The sequence below is a fragment of the Neophocaena asiaeorientalis genome, unplaced genomic scaffold, assembly GCF_003031525.2.
Source record: "Neophocaena asiaeorientalis asiaeorientalis breed wild unplaced genomic scaffold, Neophocaena_asiaeorientalis_V1.1 scaffold91, whole genome shotgun sequence".
NCBI classification, from domain to species: domain Eukaryota; kingdom Metazoa; phylum Chordata; class Mammalia; order Artiodactyla; family Phocoenidae; genus Neophocaena; species Neophocaena asiaeorientalis.
In genome coordinates, this window is record NW_020173198.1 from 7,138,397 (window position 1) to 7,162,182 (window position 23,786).

The 23,786-nt window shown below is 37.4% G+C and overlaps 1 protein-coding gene across 1 annotated transcript in view; it reads right to left on the bottom strand.

Moving 5' to 3' along the window:
* Nucleotides 1-6,046: 6,046 nt before the first annotated feature.
* The window catches only part of MOSMO (modulator of smoothened), a 54,304-nt gene continuing 36,564 nt past the window's right edge, over nucleotides 6,047-23,786 (bottom strand). The window contains exons 2-3 of the mRNA XM_024744679.1: nucleotides 11,411-11,623; nucleotides 6,047-6,805 (exon numbers count right to left, since the gene is read on the bottom strand). Coding sequence (XP_024600447.1) covers nucleotides 6,621-6,805; nucleotides 11,411-11,623 — 398 coding nt within the window. The 3' untranslated portion in view covers nucleotides 6,047-6,620. The remainder of the gene's footprint in view (nucleotides 6,806-11,410; nucleotides 11,624-23,786) is intronic.

Genomic DNA, 23,786 nt, shown 5'->3' on the forward strand with positions numbered 1-23,786 from the left:
TGACCAAACACATTGAAAGTATCTAAAATGCGCCATAAGATGGCCAGTTGGGGATAACCACATCTAAAATGAGATCAAATCCTTGAGTCCGTTCCTTTTAGCAGAAATAATTAAAACCATCTTGGCAGAACCAAGTCTCTGCAAAACATACCAAATGTATGGATGGCTTCAAGAGAACGGAGAACCCACAAGCTTGAAGGAGCCTCCAGAGGGTTCTCTTCAGGATCCACAGGGTACTTGCATCATCCTGGTCCTTTGTATAAGTATCAATATTAGAGCGCTGTGAGTTTAGTAGTAAAGGGTCTTGAGTCCAGAGAAATCCTAAGGAGGTCAGCAAGACTGGCATATTATACAGTCAAATACTTACCAGTAAAATAACCACACTTACTTATAAAGGCTGATGATCTATACAAGATTCTGCTTTCAGGAAAAATTTCACTGAAACAATCCTGGAAGACAGGTGACTGGGCCTTTCACATCTCCAGGAAATGTAGTTTCATAATTTTCCTTTATAACCTAGCCCCAAATTTAATCATGATAATTCATGTGTAAAGCACTGTGTCAGGTCTCTGGACTATGAGAAAGCCACGTTCCTTGAGTTCAAGAGTTTATGATCTAGTTATAGAGAAGTGTTTAATAACATCAGCAGCTAACACTCGGAGGCTTACTTTGTACCAAGAACTTTCCACACTTTATCTCATTTAAACCAACAATAACCCTATAAGGTAGGTACTATCAGGCCTGGTCTACAGATGAGAAAACCAAGGTGCACAGAGGTTAAGTGATTTATTAAGTGCTTTATTGTGGAACTGAGACTTGAAGCCAGGCAGTCGATTCCCCTCTAGTAAGTTCTGTTACAGAGGAACAAGCAAAAGAGAAACAAAGCACAAAAAATTAGATTATTTCAAATAGAGGAGGGATTAAAGAAACTGCAAGGGGGAGGTCATACAGGCACAGCTAAGACAGAGAGCGAGGGTAGTAAAAGAATGGAGAATAGGCTGATTTATCAGTAAAAAGCGAAAAGGGAGAATGATGGGAAGTAAGGCTGAGGAGACAGCCTGAAGCCAGCTCGTTAAGGGTTTTCAGTATTATGCTAAAGAAGTTTGGATTTCATTCTGTAGACTGCTGGCGTGACAGGAACTCGAATAACGAAGTGAAAAGTTTCTTTTGTGTCAAGATTACTTTGGCAGAAATGATCTGGATGAATTGAAGTAGATGGAGATTAGTTGAAGAAAGATTCGTTTAAGTGGCTATAGAATTTGAACAACTGTCCTAGGCCAAAAACTCTCCAAGGCCTATTTGTCAAAGACATTCTTTTCTACATTGAGTGTCCTGAGACCTAGTTATGTGACTCTGGGAAAGTCCATAAGCCTTTGAGTCCTTGATTTCTTCATCTGGAAAATGGAAACACTGAACATGCTTTTAGATTTCATCCAGCTCTGAAATTTTACAAGTCTCATGAAAAATTTCTTCTTGAAATTTAACCTTGGGTGGTCTTAGTCTTTGGAACTGGGGCTTCTTTGTAGAAACCTTAAATGTGCTTCAAAATATCATCCCAGCATTTTTTTTTTTTCCTGCTGGGAAAAGAACCAAAATTCTAAAAAAATAATACAGCATTATGCTTTCTATCTTTAATACAATTTATAAATAACTACTTTTATTTTGTTGCCGGGTAACTGTGACCCAGAAGAGTTGACTTTGCATAAAAGGAACCCACAGTCCACTAGTCTTGGTGTTTTTCCTATAATCTTCTCATACAGTGGTTAGAAGGGAGTTGATGGAAGAGTAACTCAAAATAATTTTTTCACCCATGTTATTGTATTTAAAGATAGTCTGTTGCCTTTTCCTACAGTATTACCAAAAAGAAGAAAAGTGTTTCCTTCTCCTCTCTTAGAAGTTCAGTATTTAGTCAACCATTACAATTTCCAGTGGGCCTATTCATTAATGTTTATAGAAAAGAACTCTTCAAATACCTCTAATCTGTGTTATAAATCAGGGCAAGATTTGAATGGTGGAAAGGTAGGGTGGCCAACTAATCCCAGTGTGCCTGGAACTTTCTCAGTTACAGCACTGAAAGTCTCATGTCCCAGAAGAGCCCTGTCTCAGGCAAACCAGGATGGTTGGTCACCCTAAGAAGATGACGTTAAGGTCCAGAAGCCAAGAACACCCAAATCCTACCTTGTCTTAAACTCCCAACTCCACATGAGGCTCCTGCAGAGGCCACATAAAGGAGAAACAGCAGCAACGGGTAAATATAGTGTTTCATTTGATTACTGGTTATTATTAGGCTAGGTCACTCCTGATACTCCTAGAGAGAGTTACAGTAAAGCTGTGATGGAGCACACGGATAAGTCTAGAGACCAAAGGGTTCTCTATTGCTCCTTCAACCCGAATTTTAAAATCTTACAAGCCAAAAGGACTTTGGCCTGAAATAAAGTAAAATCAGAAGAATGAAGCAAAGATGAAAGGGCTTAGGTCGATGTGCAAGGAAAAAAGGAAAGAAAAATGAGAGCCTCGGCTCAGTACCTCTCTCCTGGTCCATGGAAACATGATGTAGAAGAGAGTGCCACATGTGTGTGGTCTCTTATTGCTGAGTGCCTCTTCTTATTGGTAAACATAGCCTAATCCATGTTCTGTGACATTAATAGCATCTCCTCCCGAAGGGGGAGCTAGGCGTGAGAGTGGAAGAAGAGAGGGGAGACATTCCCCTGGCAAAATGCTAACAACAAAACTAAACCAAGAGGCATGGAAGTGTCACTGTGTGAATATGTGAAACCTCTATAAGAAATTCATTTCTGAAATAAATTTTTAAATTCAAAGCTTATTTCAAAGTAATAGAAGCCTTTTTAGTTTCTTTAGTAGACAATTTATTTTGATAAACTTGCTCAATAACAAAAATACAAGTGAAGAAAATTATGTTCATTTTATACAGTTTGTATTAACAATTTGTTTTGAAACTATTAATCGAAAAATGTTATAACCAATTAGAAAACAATTCTTAATAAAGTTGGGGTAATATACAGGCCTTGATGACAAACTTTAAAATCTCTTGAGGTGATATAACTAATAAGTCCTATGTAGGGAATCCAACCTACACAGGTCACTTTTTTCCTTCATATATTTTTATCCTTCAAAAATTAGTTCTGAAAGACAGCTTACTGTTTTGAATTGTGAATGTAAATTCAATATTTTAAAGAAGATCAAAGTGGGTTGCTAAAACAGTTACTACAATCAGAGTAACTGTGGCTAGTAGTCTTTCAATAAAGACAAAATAAATGCAACATGTTCCTCCCATGAAGCCCACGATGCAAAATAATAGCTAGGAGTAGTATATTCAAAGTTAGTTTCCAATACTTTTTTAGGGTCATTCCTCTAAATCAATAGGTTGTATGTCACCAGGACTGTTCATTGTTTTACTTAAGAGATTAAACAGTGAATTCACAGAGCATCAAGTGGGGATATCAAAGATTTAGGCAAAAGGGTAAAAACCAATGAAGTGTTTTGGTCATCTAGAACATTAAAAAGAAAAAAAAAAAAAGAGCCGTCCTTCAAAAACAAAACAAATGAAACGGAAAATAGGCTTATAAGAAGAGTCAGAAAAATTACATACACACATTAACAACATAGAACATGGATTACCTTTGGAAAGAATCATACTGAAATGTTTGCTTTTAATGAATTGAAGATTTTTCATGTTTACAGATGTTTAGGCATGTTCAATAGGAGCTTCCAAAACTTTCAAACTAATTGTCTTGTGCAAATAAAACCTATAAATATTTTTCAGCAGATTTTACAGTGATATTCTTAGGTATGAGAAGAATGCACACACTCTAAAAACAATGTAACAGACAAAAATTTGACAAATGATTGCACCATTAAACAGTGTTTTATATACAGTTTACAAGATATGATTTCCTGCTATAAATTAATACTGTACTATATAGTACTTATTATAGTGACCTTTTTAAATGCAACTGCTGAAGTTGTCTATCTGTTCACTTACAGGATTTATAGAATTTTATATGAATGAGTCCATTTCAATGTTTGGTCTGGAAGAGTACAAAGATTTGACTTCACATACTACTTGATGGGATGGTTTTAAGCCTGGGTTAGAGTGCTGACTGGTTAGAGGGAGTTTTCCCCTATCAGCCCTTAGTGCACTGGACCTCCAAGACAATGATGAAATTAAAGACAATTTAATGGTTTGTGTAATAGATACAAATAAAACCTTAAATTCTGCAATCTTATATGCAATACCACTGTAAGTGAAAGACGTAAACAGTGGGGAAATTCTTAGCAGCTGAGAAACTTTCTCTCCCCAATGCTCATGATCCAGTTAAAAATATTTTGAGAAACTATTTACAATAAAATTCAACTTTTGGAAGAGAAAAGCTCTTGGTCATATCATAAGTTAATTTGAACCATACTTTGCTAACCCTTTATTTCAGTGGTATAATGGTGACAACCAAAGCTTTCCTTCAAAGTGATCCATTTGACTGAGGTCCAATCAAATCGCAATGGGAACTGCCATCCCAAATGTCCACAGCACATGTCCAGTGGTATTCTTAGAACTGACTAGACATCGTAATACTTGGGGAAAATTAGTCTCCCTCAGGCATTTCCTAGAGGTTTCTTTGGACTCTGGGAAGGAAATGGGTGACACGCCCCCAGCACACTCAAGGAACTCACCCCAGTGGTGGTCTACCTCTTACCTGACTCCTGAGTGAGCTGAAACACTGGGGTTTTCTTCCACAATAAAATACTGCTGAATTAACAGTAAGATATATGAATGTCAAACAAGCCAGTGTGAAATACATCAGGTTCCTCCATTTCATACCTTGAATATCTGAGGAGGCAGCCCCATCTCTGAAGCAATCATTTAAAAAAACAATAAAACAGTGCATTCATTTCAGTTTGTGTTTAACAAGGTACCCTAACTCTTCTGATAGGGACATTTCGGTTGCCGTTGCCATGAAAGACTCCATTGCCATGAAAAACCCTCCTGCCCCACATTTCAAACAGGAGATTATCTATTGTGTTCACCTGGAAAAACAACTAAGCATTGACATAAAGACATGGAGATGTGGAGAAGAGAAATACTATATTTTTAAACTATCTGTGGGCTCAAGGGTTAGCTGCAATGCTTCTTTCTGGAAGAAATGTAAAGCTGTGGGTCTAGTACAGCCCTTTAAAGTAAATGCAAAAATGTTAGCTTTTAGCAAACAAAGGCATATAGCATTTAAAGAAAATACTGTATTGCTCAGGTTTTTGGTAAAGGAGATTATTAATAATGCTTAGATGAAAAGAAACATAAATTTAATTTTTATGGCAGAGTGAAGTTAGTGTTATAAATAGCCAAAATATTGTAAATTGATATTACTAGTGAATTTTGTATTTATGTAAAGTTGTGTGCTTAAACATATAAAATGCTTTATTAATGTAACAGAACGAGCCAGTAGAAAAAGAGAACCTCTGTACAACAGACAACAGTTGCCAATAATTTAAATAGTGTCAGATTCCCCAAATTATAAGGTTTGACATGATCTTACCTTCTACTATCATAAACAAATAAATTAACCCTACAAAGAATTTTAGCTTAACTTAAAATTGCACCTAGAAGGGTATGGGATTATTTGTACCTATTACAAAAACCTGTTAAAATCAAGGGCTGCTACAAAGAATGAGGTAAACTGAAGACTCTCTCCACTATGCAGCCTTCAGATAAATGGCTTTTTTTCTATTGAGTTCTAGGTTTGCACACCACAGTGTTTTGCTAGCAAAGCATTCAGAGTTCTCTTCCAGGAACTGTTTGCATGTGTGTGTATATAAATTTACACACACACATACGCACACACACATATATACACACTGTATACTGCATCAGCAAAATATATATATTATATATATATTTATATAAATATAAGGAAAATTTCCCCCACCCAACCCCCCGCCCCCCAACCCCATGTTTCTTCACCTAGCACAGAATGACACCCCCCTGCACCGTCATCTCCATTTCCATTCTGTCCCTTTCTCAGCCCCAATACATTTTAGCAAACGAGTTTTGATCTATTGGCTTCTTGGTGCGGTAATGCAATGGCAATCCATTCTGGTGCCAAAGGCTCATACCATTACAAGGAAGCTGTGAACTCTAATTTCTTAGGAGGTGAGGCCAGCCCCACATGAACTTCTCTTGCATCCCTCTGGTCCGCCATGATTCATAAATACCTAGACTTATTTTTTCCTCCCTCAAATGAATCATTAGACGTTAAAAATGGAACCACAGAGTCACAAAGGGCCACGTGCTTTTCAGTATAAAGCATTCTCCTTCACTAGGTTGCTATCACAGTGCAGACCTGACTGCCTGAATATGCTCAGGAGATTTAGTCAATATTGTCTGTATTTGGTTATGGAAAAGGCTCTCCTTATTTTTTGTTTTTAAATCCAAAGTGCATAGTGAGAACAAATCAAAGCATTTTTTTTTCTTTTCAGCATCAGTTTCATCTAAGCATCTTCCTATGTGAGGACTACTCAGATGCCTTGCCTTTGTCCTCCCCACCCTCCAAAAATAAAAAAATAAAATAAAATTAAAAATAATAAGAGTCAAGCAATTCAGACATTCATCAGCCTGGTAAACAAACTTTGCCGGCAAATAGAAGTCCTACTATTGTAAAGAAAATTGATAAGACAAAAAGTACGTATGATGACCCAACTACTGTGTTGTTGGGTAATTTATATGGTTGACCTCCGACTTCATTGATGTAAAATCCTATTGGAAATATTAGGGCAGCCATACAGAAAAGGATCACTGTAAAACAAACCAGAACACAACATTAGTAACATGGTTTGGTGATTAAGAAAACAATGAAAATTTGGCACAAAGGAAGTTTATAAGAAGGGTTGTGGATTGATGACATGGTCAAATCTGTTACAATATGGATCACTTATCAAAAGATTTGTGTATACTACAGATCCCCAAAGCCTAACAATTAAATACAGTAAAAGCTAGCTTAGCCTTTTACATAGTTTTGAATATCAGCATTAAGGAAGGCCTCCAAGCCTACTAAGTACTCGTATATACGATTCTTGACCATTTAAAGTAGTGACTAAAAAAAAAAAAAAAAAAAAAAGTAGTGACTAAGGGCTCTAGCTAGTGTCAGACAGGGGCTAAGTTCCAGCTCTACTACTTACTAATGGTGTAATCTTAGGCTTCTGAAATTCTGAAAATGGGTAAGTATATAGTACAAGGATAAACAAAACAATGTCAAGTCCTTCGCACAGTGAGTGACAGGTTGATAGTAAGTGCTGAATAAATGCTGTATATTATTATTGTCCTAGCATTATTTTGCCAATTCTCTGCTCTCTCAGTTGGTATTAGCTATGAGGAATTGAGAAAAGGTGCATACAAATATAAATACTATTTATCTTACTCTGATTTAAAACCAGCTAGTGGAAAGAACCACAGGCTTCTGTGATGAGGAGCAAATTGTCAGACTGGTTATCTCTCATCACGGACAACGTTCCAAAAAAAAAAATCTCCCAGGTTTCTGACTACGGAGTTTAAAGTGGGGGAGAGTGGGGAAATCTTTTGAATTTTGTATGCAAACAGAATGAAATATATTATTTGCTAAAATGCTTCTAGAAGGATATCAGAAAACCCAGCGTCTGGGCAGAAGTAATTCCACAGTTGGCTGTTTTAGGAAACCACGTGCCCCCCTGTGCTAACAAAGAAACACTCTTCTTAGGGAACACAAATTACCTATAGATAGGCTGGCGTTTCCAAGAAAATATTTTATGCTTTTTATTATTATTATTATTTTATGCTTTTTGAAAGCATGTTGGTCAAATGTTCATAGTCTTTCAAATTTCTTTGAAGGCAGAAACATGTCTTCAGTGTAATGTCATTCTATAGTCATTCCCAATATTAACTGAATGAGAAAACTTTTCTCAGTTAAACCCATCCCTAGCAATACTGACAGAGTCCTGGATAAATATACCAGCTGACACTTGTCCTAAATTATTTTTGTGTTACTCAGTCTACAAAATTTAATAGGAGAGTCCTGAAAAAGCCAATTAGGAATATTTCCTGGAAGGAAGCTCCAGAAATGCTGTAAAACGTAACATTTTCTTAAGTAGTACACTAGCTTAAGAAACACACCAGCACTCTCGTTTGCTTCGCACCATTTGGGTGGATTATTTTATATTAAGCAGACATAGAATCTGTTTCATTTTGGGCATATGACCACACCAAATAATGTTACATAAGCGGATTTAAATTCTTTTGGATACCTACTACAGAACAAATGAAAAATTCAGGTATTCAGTATTAGATCTTTCGGCCTTTCTGTTGCATAGTTAGCAATAAATAACTTTATTACTGCTGCCAGTGCCCGCTGATCTGTGGTATCTGTCACCAATCTCTAACGGTGCTTATGCCTTAATATGGTTTGGTAAGTAAAATGAAACCACAATCTAAATAGCTATAGACAATCTAATAAAAACAATGGGAAAACATTATTGCCTTAAAAACAATTTGTTCTTTAATGTGGATTAATCTCTAACCTCAAGAAACACTAAAATAATTTAGAAGTCCTTAAAAGATATGCAGATATTACTGTTGTTCATTCTGTTAATTGATGTGCCAACCTAATTCCTGTCCTTTCCTATTTTCTACTGTAAAATAAAAATCTATCTTTTATAAAGGAGTAATCATTTAATGACTATATTTAAAGCAGGGTTTAATATTTTACAAGTGTTAAACATTTTCCAAATTGGCGAGGAAAAGCTTAATCAAATTTTAAGGAAGCAATGAACTCCTAATTCTATCCAATATTTGTTTTTAATCCAAGGAATCGAGTTCTCTATCCTGGGGAGATGTAATGTTGGTGGGTGAGGTTTTTTTGTCTTTGTTTTCCTGTTTTTTGTGGGTTTTTTTAGGTATTGAGACCTGTGAAGTTACTTTAGATCTTAAAATACTGTTAATGTTGAAAATACATATCAACTTTTGACAATTAAGTTCTGGGTCCTAAATAAGTCTGTAAAGACATAACTTCATATCCTGTATAGCATAGATTTCTTGGTGGTGAAAGTCAATCAGGTGTACTGGTAGACAAGTAAATTAGGGTGGCAAAAGCAAGGACAAGGGTCAGACTTGAAGAAAAAGGCACAGCCTTGCCCCCACAGGTGAGCCCCCTCATGTGTGGCTCTCCTTTGAACATTTCCACTGTGTAAATCCATCAGAAAATGTTAGCTTATATTCTTACCAAACTATAGCTTAACTGGAATAGAAGTGCATAAAATAGAGATGAAGTACATTTTCAAAGACTGAATGGAAACACTAGGGGGAGCCCAATCCCTCTTATGACTACCACCCCAGTAAACTAGCTCTGGGAATGTAGCTCTATGCTTCCTTAGATGACATCAACACCAAGATATATTGCTGAACGAAAAAAACAAGATACAGAATAGTATAAATAGAATAAATATGTATTTATAGAACACTCACACATATACATATATGTTTCTATGCATAGAACACCACTGGTAGGAAACCCCAGAAACTGGTGAGAATGGTTGCTTCCAGGAAAGGAGTATCAGACGACTGGGTGACAGGGCCACAAATGAGATTTACTTTTCACTTGGTGACCCTTTCATAGGCTTTGAATTATGTATCATGCACATATTATTTTAAAAAGTTAAATTATTTAAAATGGAAAATAAAGGAAAAACATTCTGCATTTCAAGGTAGCTATATATTAAATATGTACTTAAATATTTCTCTTGAAGAGGAACGAAAAACAAGATAATCAAAGTTCTTTCCCTTTATTGGGTTATAAGAACCAATGGCTCATGTGAGCACCTTAATGCTTTTCTCTGACTGATATTACTTTGCTAAATAATATTTCAGATTTTTGGTATTCAGAGCACATGCACTCCCAAATTTCAACTAAATCCAGAAACTAAATCCTTCTTCTTTGATTTTATTTTACTCCTAAAGAGTGAATTCTAAAGAGTGGATAAGTAACTGTATCTGTGAGTAAAGATTCTCTTTAAATTCCCCATCAATACCCTTTAATTTAGTAGCTCTGTCTCTATAACTGCCTCTAGACCCTACTATTTAGAAAAGAACTGTCTCAGGAGGTCTGTTTGACCTCAAAAAAGATCAACTTGTTTCACATTTCTTAACAAGGATGGAGAAGCCTTTTTATGTCAACTGCAACTTGATCTAAATTTCAAAATTAAGGGAGAAACAGATACAAAAATAAAACAACAGATCCAGAAACATATACATTCTCTAAAGAGAGTTTCATAGAGAGATAGGGAGAAACAGAGACTCACGAACTAATATCCCTATCCTATGATCTTTAAGAATAAATTGAGTTTTAACATTAATAGGGATTATGCCTTAGCCCTGTAATACAAGTTCTACATGACAATATCAGGTGAAAGTAAGCTGTGTTGTAATATTCATTTTTTAAAAACTTAAGAAAACCTGAGATGATTATAAGACACTGAATTAGAAATTAAATCCCATAGTATTTGGCATAGGGATAGTTATCCTGTTCTTTAGAGCAGGGTTTCTCAACAGGGCCCTATTGCCATTTGGGGCCAGATTAGTCTTTGTTGTGGAGGGCTGTTCTGTGCATTTGTACACTGTTCAGCAGCACCCCTGGACCCTACTCACTACATGCCGGGAGCATCCCCTTAGTTGGGACAATCAAAAATGTTTCCAGACTTTGACAAATGTTCCCTGGGGGACAAACCTGCTTTAGAAAGAAGAAAGCAGAACTACAGAAATCTTCCCTTTGAGCATTTTTGTTGCTTTTGGCTTGGGAAAAGCCTGCGTTGTGCTCTGAAATTAAACCAGTTTTGCAAAGTACAAGAGAATGTGTAATATATAAGTATTATCACACCCTTGGGCATAGCTTAAATGGCATCAGAGATGTTGAGAAACGATTATTAAATAACCAAATGTGTTGATTTTTCAATGGTCACACCACAGCTTATGGTAGAAACTCAAATCAATGATATTAAAAAGCAAATCACCACCTTAAACTAATTTGTATTTCTGTATATTTTCTTCTAGATTTATCTTTATTTGACAGACGATACCAATACCTTTAAGAAGAGGAAGACTCAGGTTACTGGTAGCTCTGAGTCACAGACCTGGAACACTTAGGTCACAATGTGAGCAAAAATAAAATTCATTAAAATAGCACGTTATACAAAGCAATTAAGGTTTGGATGTCCTGGTCTTATGGTGAGAATTCGGAAGAGCTGATGGGACCGCGTAGAGTCTATCTGATGGCCGTATGCAAGTGGTGCCCTTTGATGATTAGAGAGTCCTTATTACTGAGTCTTGATTCCAGGGTGAGTGCCTTCTAGACAAATTTAGTTAGCACAGGTTACTTACTTCCAGTGAATGCTATCCATCGAGCATATTTTGTGGCTTCTCTTCGCCAGTGGGAAGCCACCAGCAAACCACATGTGACAGTCAATGAAATGATTCCCATGATGATAAAAAACAGTGTGGTGACCCACTCTGGGGGAAGCCGAGGTGGGATGCATGTCCGGTCTCGTCCATGGATTGTTTGACACTGTCGCACAAGGCCCACAGTGAGTGCTCCTGGAGAGATGCAAAACGTGGGAGTATTTTAGTGGGTTTGGCACACCCAGGGAATTGTCCCTACCAAAACCCCTTTAGTCCTTTTCTCTCTGAGTGGGTCATTCAAGCACTGAATTCCACTGAGTCCTATTCTTCAGTATCCTGCAGTAGTCCACTATGTAGTAATACTTTGTTTAAGGTACAAAGTGAACTTAAAAAAAAAAAAAAAACAACCTCACAAGTCATAGAAGGCAATTCATTCAGTCATTTATTAAATACTTTTCTCGGTACTTGTGTCTGGCACTGTTCTAGGCTCCAGGAAAATAACAGTGAACAAGAGATGAGGTTCCCGCTCTTGCTGAGATTACCATACTAGCAAAAAGAATTGGAACTTTTCTATTCCAGATCCAAGACTCAAATGTATATGATTTTATTTTGGCTGAGGAGAAACACACGTTTTAAAAATTTGAAGGCAAACTTGAAATATGTCTAAGTGTAATACATAAATAAAATTAAATAATGGATTAAATACTGGAACTAATATTATTTTATTAAACTTACAAGGTCTAAGAAAAGTTCAATATAAGTACTTTTCCACTAAATCCAAGAAAATGCTGGAAAAACTAGTAGGTTCACCCCATTTGGTAAGTCAACAATTTTTGTACAATGTACAAGTACTCACAGTGCCAAATCATTACTAGTATGCTTCAGCAGAAAAGCATAAAGGCATCGGTGCTAATTTTTAAAGTGCCCCCTCTTCCATTTAAATAAATGAAAGTGGTTTTTGTAAAACATCAACTGCTATTTTTAAACAAACATGTTCTCATGTCAAACCCAGGGAACCTCTCTAGCAAATTTGGGGTGAATTAATTTACAGAAACCTAGATAAGGAAGATGAAAGAATTATTATTTTATCCTTTTCCCCAGTAAGAAGAACAACTAAAATGTCACTTTTGAGTAAAAGTTGCTTGCTTCCCCCTTTAAGGGCAACTGCAAATGGGAAAACAGCTGCCAAAAATACAAGAAAAGAAATTTCTGGAGCCACTGAAAACAACAGATTTCTGCATCTTTTATTGGTCTTATTTTCTCATTATGAACAACTACAACAAAAAGACATTAACCTCAAAATCATAGCACCTGCCATGAACAAGTGCCTTTTTTGAGGACAGTAAGTAAAATTCCCAGAGGCATTTTGGGAAGCTGCCCTTGGTGGGAGAAGACAGACCAGGGCTGAACCTGTACATACAGATGTATATGTGGGTAGGTGGGGCTGTTGGAGGGAGGGGTTTTTCCTGCAACATGCCTTTGCCATTCGTACATTTGTAGAAATAAGCAATGTATTCAAAGAAAATGAAGAGAAAAATCAGTTCTGCTCTCAGAATTGAGTTGTGGTCTTTTTTCCTCTAATGCTAACTCTGACTATAACTTTTCAAAAGAGTGGAAGACGATAACGCAAACAAGTTGTACCTTTTTCTCTCAAATAATCTAATAATTAGGTCCTTCTTGTGATCTCCGCATAGGTGCAAACAGCATTATAATTACAGGATCATCGCCAGCAAGATGGAGGCAGATGAGGGGCGGGAGAGGGATAGAAAGTGAGCAAACTGTCACAGTAAGTAATGCCACCCTATCCCTCCTCCGAGCTGCTGTTTGGAGTGGAGTGATTCCACAGGCCAGAGAAGTAAATCAGTTCAAAGTTTTTGACAGTTACTAACATTTTTAGTTTCATGGTGATTGCTTGAAACCAGAAAAGGGACAACAATAGGGGTGAGTAGGTACCAGGGAGTTGCATAATTGTTCTTAAAATGAAACATTAAAAAGTTTCCTTGAAAAGAAAACTTGAGGGAGAGGGCGTGTCTTATTATGATAAGGCATTTTATGGTAATTTTGGAAATAAAGAAGGCATTCACAGCAGTGCTCAAGCTCTTCTAACAGGAAACCACTCCTGATCATTCAGCAAAAATCTTCTAACAAATTACCCTCTGTAGTCACTATCTCATTTATAAAAGCTATCAGTACAGTGAGAATAGACAACAGGCAATGAAAGACCCTCTGGCAAAATTCAATATTATGGATTCTGATTATAGTAACAATTCTCTTCACAAATTTAAAATACAAAGAAACTTTCATTGGTAACTCTATAAATAGCTAGTGGACTGAGATTTACTTTTTTTTTTTTTTTAAATAAATTTATTTATTTATTTTTGGCTGCGTTGGGTCTTCGTTGCTGCACACAGGCTTTCTCTAGTTGCGGAGAGCCGGGGCTACTCTTTGTTGCGGTGTGCGGGCTTCTCATTGAGGTGGCTCCTCTTGTTGTGGAGCACGGGCTCTAGGAGCATGGGCTCAGTAGTTGTGGCTCGCGGGCTCTAGAGCACAGGCTCAGTAGTTGTGGCGCATGGGCTTAGTTGCTCCGTGGCATGTGGGATCTTCCAGGACCGGGGCTCGAACCCGTGTCCCCTGTACTGGCAGGTGGATTCTTAACTACTGCGCCACCAGGGAAGTCCTGAGATTTACATTTGAGAATTATTTTTTGCTGGCAAATATTTGAAGTTGTAGGTTCAATAAACCATAACTAAAACATTTCTCTTTCAAAATATTTTGAGTATCCTTATGTTGCCTCGTTTACTTTCCATTTATGGACATGGCAAGGAGGGCTCAAATTTAACTTCCTGTGCCTATAGGTTGTAAAGCTTTCTGAGTAGGATTGCTTTTTCCTCCTCTCCTGGCTGGCACAGCACACCAAGTGAATACAAAGAGAACAAGTAAGAAAATGAAAATTATACCTATACTTTCTACAAATCAATGGAAATAACCTGACAGATGTTCCGCTGTAAAAGAAGAGTTATGCGTCTGTATTTACGAAAGTCCTTATCACCACAAATCAAGACCAAATATTCAACAGCTACATTCTGGAAGAAAAGAAAGCTAATGCTAACTAACAAGAAGGTGTACTGTATATAAGCAAATCAATTCATAAATATTTTATTGAGTGTCTCTTATATGCTCACATTTTTGTAGTGGTCTGAGATTACAAAACTAATACTGTCACACTTTCAGTGAAAATAGAGTTTTCTTAAATTATGCAAAGGCTAGTGCAAACAGTGGTTGGTCAACATTGTCACTAAAATTCATTTTCTTAAGATTGTACGCCAATATAATTTATATCACAATTACATATTTTCCATAAGCTGTCTGGGTGTAGGGATCTGCAAGGGTAACTGTGCTGCTACCATTGAATCTTGTACATTCAGGTAACTGTTAGTACCCAAACTTTCACCAGGTCTTTAAATTTCATCTTTTACCTCAAAGAATTATCTCCTGCCTGTAGATTCAAATCCATCACTTACATTGACTAGCCAAGATCTTTTACATCCTCCAAATTCTCTGAACACATTTAGACTGTATCACATAATCGTGCACTTGATTTTAAGGTAACTTCTTTTAACCCCAAACAGAAAATGAGCTTTCCAGGAGGGAACTGAACCTTCTGCTTCATTGGAAACCCTCAGAATGGCCTGCAGCAGTGGGCACAAAGCAGGAATTAATAAACATTTGGTGAACTTAATAAATTAAAAACAAGCTAAATTTAAAAATCATGCTGCATTAACGAGGTTCTCCTATGGAACTGTCTCAGTTTGATTTGTTGAAGCACACTAAATTAAGCATAAATTCAGCCATTCACTAATTTTTGTTTTATCCAACAGGTCTTTTGCCTCCTGAAGGGGCCTGTAATTCCATTTTCCAAATAGCCAATCCATCTTTACCCTGCAGCTGTTTCCTAGGTAATCAGTCTAGCCAAATAAAAACTTGCACACAATAGGAAAAAGGAAAACCAACTAGGAACTATAGCATCCCACATGCCTTTTAGTATCTCACCTGTGTTATCAAAACACAGAAAAGGAAGTCATAACGAATCTTACCCTGTTAAGTGGGGAATCTTAACTAAAGAGGCTTTTGACACCCATCATCTATAGATCCAGACACTGCTGAAATGATTTAACACAGTCTGAGCATGTCTATTGCCACAATGAGGATGATTACAAGGCATGTCATCACTACATGTAAAAGCTGTGTCACAGAAAATTTGAAACACGGTAATTGTACATCAGAAAAGCACACATTCCCACCAAACTGTCAGAGCAAATCATATGCAGTAACTGCTCGCTAAACTGACTACGGAGAGGGTTTTCCAAGATAGGGCTGAATTTGAACAAAATTGTGAAGTTAACATTTGCTATTGCCCTCTCCCATCTCTCCCTTGAGTTTTCTTCCTACTCATGTTCTCTTCCTCTCAGGGGGCCCTCTTCCGTTAGCTGTAGGTATTGTGAACTGGCCCACCCAATCCCTACAACTGATGTGGATTTCTTACTCTACTTTCTCCCTGGGGATATAAAAATCTAATCTTGGCAAGCTATCCTACTGGTAACACAAACCAAACACGTTACCACAAAAGTCTTAGTGACTGATAAAGGCTTAACATATTGCCCTTTCCAAGAGCACCTGTAGTTAAGTAAGGGACAATATTCCAACTTAACTGAAATTATAGAGTTTCATGTTTCAGTGACAGGTTGGCTGAAGAAATTTAGGAGAACCTGGAGGCAGGTGAGAAGGGGCCTGGTAGGGGGCCCCAATGTAGGCAGTGACACATACCTTCCGGTGTAAGTCATACCCTGGCAGCTCATACTTTAAATGACTAGAAGCACAAGCACAGAAAATAATAGTCTATAGGTAACTTAAAAACTTCACATATTTAATTTTTTTCCTCCAGAAGCACTGCTCGTGGTGATTATTTTTTATCAGCTGTGATTTCTGGGTTCTACCTTAAGATGCGGGTGCTTATAAATAGTGAACTGGCCAAAAAGAGTCAACACGTAAAACAAGGAAACTTAATGAACCATACATAGGCAATGTCTGAAAACCCGAGTAACATAATAGGTTTATTAGGCCAGTCACTAGTGTCCACTATAGTAACAGTGTCCATTCCTATTACTTTCACCTGTTCTTGTACCTCCCTGGCACTTCCTGGCACTGGCCCCTATTTTCTCTCCATCCATCACTTTCCTATTGTCTTCACTTCTTTCCTTATCTTTCCTTATCCAGCCTAGAGTCCTTGATCCATCATATTACCACCTAACTTCTAACTGCACCCACCTGGCAAAAACCATAACCCTGATTCAACATAGGTTTTGCCCCTCCTGCACTTACCTCCAGTATGCTGAATGCTGATGAAGAAAATCATATCTCAGAGCAGAGGTGTGCCACTATAAATTCCTAAGTTTCTATCTCATGACCATCACCACTACCCAGAAACTAATTAGATTTTCCTAATTCAGCGCTTCCCCATTCTCTACTGTGACCATTCCAAGTCTGCTGCACTCTCCCTCAATATGAGAGCCATTCACCACCCCTATCACTTAAGTAGGTGCCGGTGTCTGTTACCTTTCAGAAAAGACAGAGGCCATCAGACAGCAACCCCTCAACTGTCCACCATCAAAACTTATGAATTTATCTGCACACACTTATTCTTTCATCCTATTGATCTTTCTCCCTTTGTTTTGGATCCCATTCCCTCTCACTTTCTTTGGGAGCTTGCCCAACTTATTATTTTCTTTCTCTTCTGGATTGCAAAATTGTTTGAATAAGCTTAAGTCTTCCCTACTTTTTTTCAACTGTTTATTTTTTATTTTATTTTTTGGCCGCACCGCGCGGCATGTGGGATCCTAGCTCCCTGACCAGGGATAGAACCTGCACCCCCTGCATTAGATGTGTGGAGTCTTAACCACTGGATTGACAGGGAAGTCCCCTAAGTCTCCCTTATCATAAAACAAAACTATCCCATCACGTCAAGCCATCCTCTGGTGTCGACATGTTTGTGTTTCTGTCCGCTCCGCCTACTATCCTTTGTCCCCTACCCTGTCGAGAGTCCCTGTCCCCACTTCCCAGAGTCTTGTTCACTCTTTAATCTACTGCAGCTTGGCTTTTACCCCAACCGCCCCACTGACACAGCTCTTGCCACGCTCACTCATTCCATACTGCTGACTCTAATGGGCATTTCTAAGTCCTTTCCTTAATATTTTAGCAGCATCTGATACAGCTTCTTCAAACACATTTCCTTTAGTTTTGATGACTCCATGTTCTATTTATTTTCCTCATGCCTCTTTAGTTTTTCTTTCTCTGTCTTTTTTCACAGACACCTTTTTCTCTGCCATGCGTTAAAATTTGGCATTCTTTAGGGGTCTTTGTTGGATCTGGTTTTCCTTCTACACACTCTCTCTCCTCTAAGTCCAAATGTCCTACAAAGGTCTGGATGATATTGCTTTTTTTTTCTTTTTTGACATTTGATGCTCAAATTCTTAAATTAACTCTTAAATCATCTCTAACACACACCCCAGGTATTCGTATATGCTGTTCCCTCTGCCTAAACTACTCTTCCAAACTTCTTCTCCTGGTTTCTACCTATGATTCAAAACTCCAGTCACAGCTTAGAAGTCACTTCTGGGAAGTCTTCCTCGACAAGCTTACATTCCCATTCTGGGCTGACTGCTCCTCTATGCTTCCATGGCCCCGTTCAAAGTATCATAACTGTCTCTCTATTGAACTAGAGGGGGTCGTGGGAAATCCCAAATTTGTAGCCAGTAGGTCAGAAGTGCCCCGCCCCCCCGAACTTGTGGCAGTGTCTGAATTAGAGGCAATCTTGTGGAGGACAGAGCCCTTAATTTGTGGGATCTGTGCTAACTCTAGGTGGCTAGTGTCAGAATTGAAGTGTATAACAGTGTACTCAGTTGGAGTTAGAATACATACATTTATACAAAAACTTGTACATGAATGTTCATAGCATTATTCATAATAGCAAGAAAAGGGGAAACAACCCAAATGGCCATCAACCGATAAACAAAATCCATACAATAGAATATTATTCAGAAAAAATTTTAAAGTACTGATACAAGCTGCAATATGGATGAACCCTATGTTAAGTGAAAAAAACCAGACACAAAAGGCTACATATTGTATTATTCCATTTATATGAAATATACAGAATAGGCAAATCCACAGAGGCAAAGACATTAGTGGATGCCAGGGGATGCGGGAGGAGGAATTAGGAAGTTTGGGGTTTCTTTTTCCTGGGGTGATGCAAATACTCTGGAATTAGATATTGGCGATGGCCACATACCACTGTGAATATACTAAAAATCACTGAACTGTACAGTTTAAAATGGTGGATTTTATCTCAAACGAAACCCAACAGCTTAGATTTCCCAACTTAATTTCAACAGTGTATCAAAATTTTTGCCCCAATATCCCTCTATTCCCTCCCTTTCTTTTGTAAAATTACATCTTTATACATTATAAGCCCATCAACACACTTTTATAATTACTGCTTTATTTTATTTTTATTTATTTATTTTTTTTGGTACGCGGGCCTCTCACTGTTGTGGCCTCTCCCATTGGGGAGCACAGGCTCCAGACACGCAGGCTCAGCGGCCATGGCTCACAGGCCCAGCCGCTCCGCGGCATGTGGGATCCTCCCAGACCGGGGCACGAACCCACATCCCCTGCATCGGCAGGCGGACTCTCCATCACTGCGCCACCAGGGAAGCCCTTACTGCTTTATTTTAAAGAGAAAAGAATTATTAGCAAAAAGATATTTATACTGACTTTTAAAACATCTTTATTGGAGTATAATTGTTTTACAGTGGTGTGTTAGTTTCTGCTGTATAACAAAGTGAATCAGCTATACGTATACATACATCCCTTTATCTCCTCCCTCTTACGTCTCCCTCCCACCCTCCCTATCCTACCCCTCTAGGTGGACACAAAGCACCGAGCTGATCTCCCTGTGCTATGTGGCTGCTTCCCACTAGCCATCTATTTTACTTTTGGTAGTGTATATATGTCCATGACACTCTCTCACTTCGTCCCAGCTTACCCTTCATGGAAATGATTTCAGTTTTTTCACCATAGAGAACGATATTGGCTGTGGGTTTGTCATATATGGCCTTTCTTATGTTGAGGTAAGTTCCCTCTAGGCCTACTTTCTGGAAGGTTTTTATCATAAATGGGTGTTGAATTTTGTTGAAAGTTTTCTCTGAATCTATTGAGATTATCATATGGGTTTTCTCCTTCAGTTTGTTAATGTGGTGTATCACATTGACTGATTTGCGCATACTGAAGAATCCTCGCATTCCTGGGATAAACCCCACTTGATCATGGTGTATGATCCTTTTAATGTGCTGTTGGATTCTGTTTGCTAGTATTTTGTTGAGGATTTTTGCATCTATGTTCATCAGTGATATTGGCCTGTAGTTTTCTCTTTTTGTGGCATCTTTGTCTGGTTTTGGTATCAGGGTGATGGTGGCCTCATAGAAGGAATTTGGGAGTGTTCCTCCCTCTGCTATATTTTGGAAGAGTTTGAGAAGGATTGGTGTTAGCTCTTCTCTAAATGTTTGATAGAATTTGCCTGTGAAGCCATCTGGTCCTGGGCTTTTGTTTGTTGGAAGATTTTTAATCACAGTTTCAATTTCAGTGTTTGTGACTGGTCTGTTTATATTTTCTATTTCTTCCTGGTTCAGTCTTGGAAGGTTGTGCTTTTCTAAGAATTTGTCCATTTCTTCCAGGTTGTCCATTTTATTGGCATATAGTTGCTTGTAATAATCTCTCATGATCCTTTGTATTTCTGCAGTGTCATTTGTTCCTTCTCCTTTTTCATTTATAATTCTATTGATTTGAGTCTTCTCCCATTTTTCTTGGTAAGTCTGCCTAATGGTTTGTCAATTTTGTTTATCTCCTCAAAGAACCAGCTTTTAGTTTTATTGATCTTTGCTATTGTTTCCCTCATTTCTTTTTCATTTATTTCTGATCTGATCTTTATGATTTCTTTCCTTCTGCTAACTTTGGGGGTTTTTTGTTCTTCTTTCTCTAATTGCTTTAGGTGCAAGGTTAGGTTGTTTATTTGAGATGTTTCTTGTTTCTTGAGGTAGGACTGTATTGCTATAAACTGTATTGCTATAAACTCTTAGAACTGCTTTTGCTGCGTCCCATAGGTTTTGGGTCATCATGTTTTCACTGTCATTTGTTTCTAGGTATTTTTTTATTTCCTCTTTGAATTCTTCAGCGATCTCTTGGTTAATAAGTAGTGCACTGTTTAGCCTCCATGTGTTTGTATTTTTTACACATTTTTTTCCTGTAATTGATATCTAGTCTCATAGCATTTTGGTTGGAAAAGATACTTGATACAATTTCAATTTTCTTAAATTTACCAAGGCTTGATTTGTGACCCAAGATATGATCTATCCTGGAGAATGTTTCATTAGCACTTGAGAAGAAAGTGTAATCTGTTTTTGGATAAAATATCAACTAAGTCCATCTTGTTTAATGTATCATTTAAAGTTTGTGTTTCCTTATTTATTTTCATTTTGGATGATCTACATATTGACTTTTATATCCACCTTTGTAGTTACCTTTATTGTGCCCTATTTCTTTGTGTGGATTCAAAACACTGCCTAGTGCCCTTTTCTTTCAGTTTGAAGACTCCTTTCAGTATTTCTTATAGGACAGGTCTGTTAGTGATGGATTTTCTCAGTTTTTGTTTATCTTAGAATATCTTGATTTCTCCTTTGTTTCTAAGGGATAGTTTTGCAGAATTTTTAGTTGACAGTCTGTTTCTTGCAGCATTTTGAATATGTCATCCCACTGCTCTCTGGTCTCTTGGTTTCTGATGAGAAGTCAATTGTTAATGGTATTGAGGACCCCTTGTACATGAGGATTCACTTTTTTCCTGCTGTTTTCAAGATTCTCTTTATGTCTTTGGCTTTTGACTGTTTGACTATGACGTGTCTAGGTGTGAATTACTTTGAGTCTATTCTACTTGGAATTTGTTGAGATTCTTCAATGTGCAGATTAAAGCTTTTCATTAAACCTGGAGAGACTTTGGCTATTATTTATTCACATATTCTTTATGTCTCTTCTCTCTTCCCCTTCTGAGACTCCCATTATGCGTAGGCTGGAATACAGTATTCCCCTCTTATCCACAGTTTTGCTTTATGCAGTTTGTACCTGCAGTCAACCGCAGTCCAAAAATATTAAATGGAAAATTCCAGAAGTGAACAATCCACTAGTTTTAAATTGCAAGCTGTTTTGAGTAGCATGATGAAATCTTGTACCATCTGGCTCCAGCCCACCTGGGACGTGAATCATTCTATTGTCCAGTGCACCCACACTATATGGGCTACCTACCACCTGTTAATCACTTATTGGTCATCTAAGTTATCCAATGGACTGTTGCAGCATTGCAGTGCTTGTGTTCAAGGAACCCTTACTTTACTTAATAATGGCCCCAAAGTACAAGACTAGTGATGCTGGCAGTTAGGATATGCCAAAGCAAAACCATAAAGTGCTTCTTTTATGTGAAAGGTGAGAGTTCTCAACTTAATAAGAAAAAAAATTTGTATGCTCAGATTGCTAAGATCTACCGTAAAAATGAATCTTCTTTCTGTGAAATTGTGAAGATGGAAAAAGAAATTCATGCCAGTTTTGCTGTTGTACCTCAAACTGCAAAAGTTACGGCCACAGTGTGTGATAAGTGCTTAGCTAAGGTGGAAAAGGCATTAAATCTGTGGGTGGAAGACATGCTGATTGATGGCAATGTGTTAAGCCAGAAAGCACTGAGCCTATAAGAAAACTTCAGCAAAGGATCCCCTGAAACAAGTGATACCAAGCCATTTACTGCAAGTAAAGTATGATTACACGGCTTCAGGAATAGGTTTGGACGAAAAATATAAAAACTATTAAAGAAACTGTATCTGCCAGTGAAGAAGCTGCTGCCACATTTCTGGCAGAGTTGAAGCTAGAGAGAGAGATCACATTCACATAACTTTTATTCAGTCTATTGTTATAATTGTTTTCTTTATTTTAGCTATTGTTTTTAAGCTCTTACTGTGCCTAATTTGTAAATTAAACTTTATCACAGGTATGTATGTACAGGAAAAAACATAGTATATAGGGTTGGGTCCTATCTGCAGTTTTAGGCAGATAGGCAGACCCCCACTGGGGGTCTTGGAACATATCCCCTTGCGGGGGGGCGGGGGCGGTAAGGCAGGCACAACTGCATTTCCCTTATTGAAGTAAAAGAGCTCCTTAAATATTAAAGAAATTAACTACTTGTCTGTGATTTGAGCTACTGATATTTTATCCCAGATATTTTGAGAACTCCTGCTCTAGAGATAGGTTTACCTTCAATACTTGCTTCTAGTCATAGAGATGATCAGACCTGAAGAGTAACATCCAATTACATTTGGCAAGAAAGGTGTTTCTTAAACAATGGAATTATTTTTTTTGGAGTTTAATATTTTAAATCACCAAGTAAATTTTCTGGTGCTAGAGATATAATGAATTATGCTCGTTAAAGATCACAAGGCAGAATGTTGATAGAGGAACACAAGCAGAACCCAAGTCAATTCACTTCACTTACTGTAGCTTAAGAGGGGTTTTCCTTTTAACTTCCAAAATTAAACTGTTTGAAAATACTTCCACAGAGTGCTTTCTTTCCAAGGTAAACTATCTAGCCACAAAATAGATGCATCAATCAATAAAACAGAATCAAATACACCTCAACAGGCCAAATATATATATGATGGCATTAGAAATCAATGGAAATAATGGATTATTTAGTAAACTGTTTTGGATAATTGGTTTACCATTTAGAAAAGAATTAAGATAGATTCCTACTTAATACCATGCATCAAAATAAGATGGCAGAAATATAAAAATGAAAATCATAAAATAAAAAGGAAAATAGTCTAGTTGTGTGGTCTTAGGAATGGGGAAGACCTTTCACCTATATATACAGTCAGATTCTATAAAGAAAAAGACCATGACTGTAATTTAAAAGTAAATAATAACCATCGTGCAATACACATGAAGGGGTAATATTCTTTATATATAGTGAGTCCTTTCAAATCAATGTGAAGTCAAACACTAAAATTGAAAAATGGACAAAGGATATGAAGATGGCACACACGATATCAAAAGGATATATATTTTTTAAAGTTCATGCTTTCCAGTAATCAAAGAAATGCAGACCAAAACAACAAACGTTTAAAAATATCCGTATCTTCCAATCTAATACATATAGGAATTTAGAATACGGTAAAGGTGGCATTTCAAAACATCCGGGAAAAAATGTGCT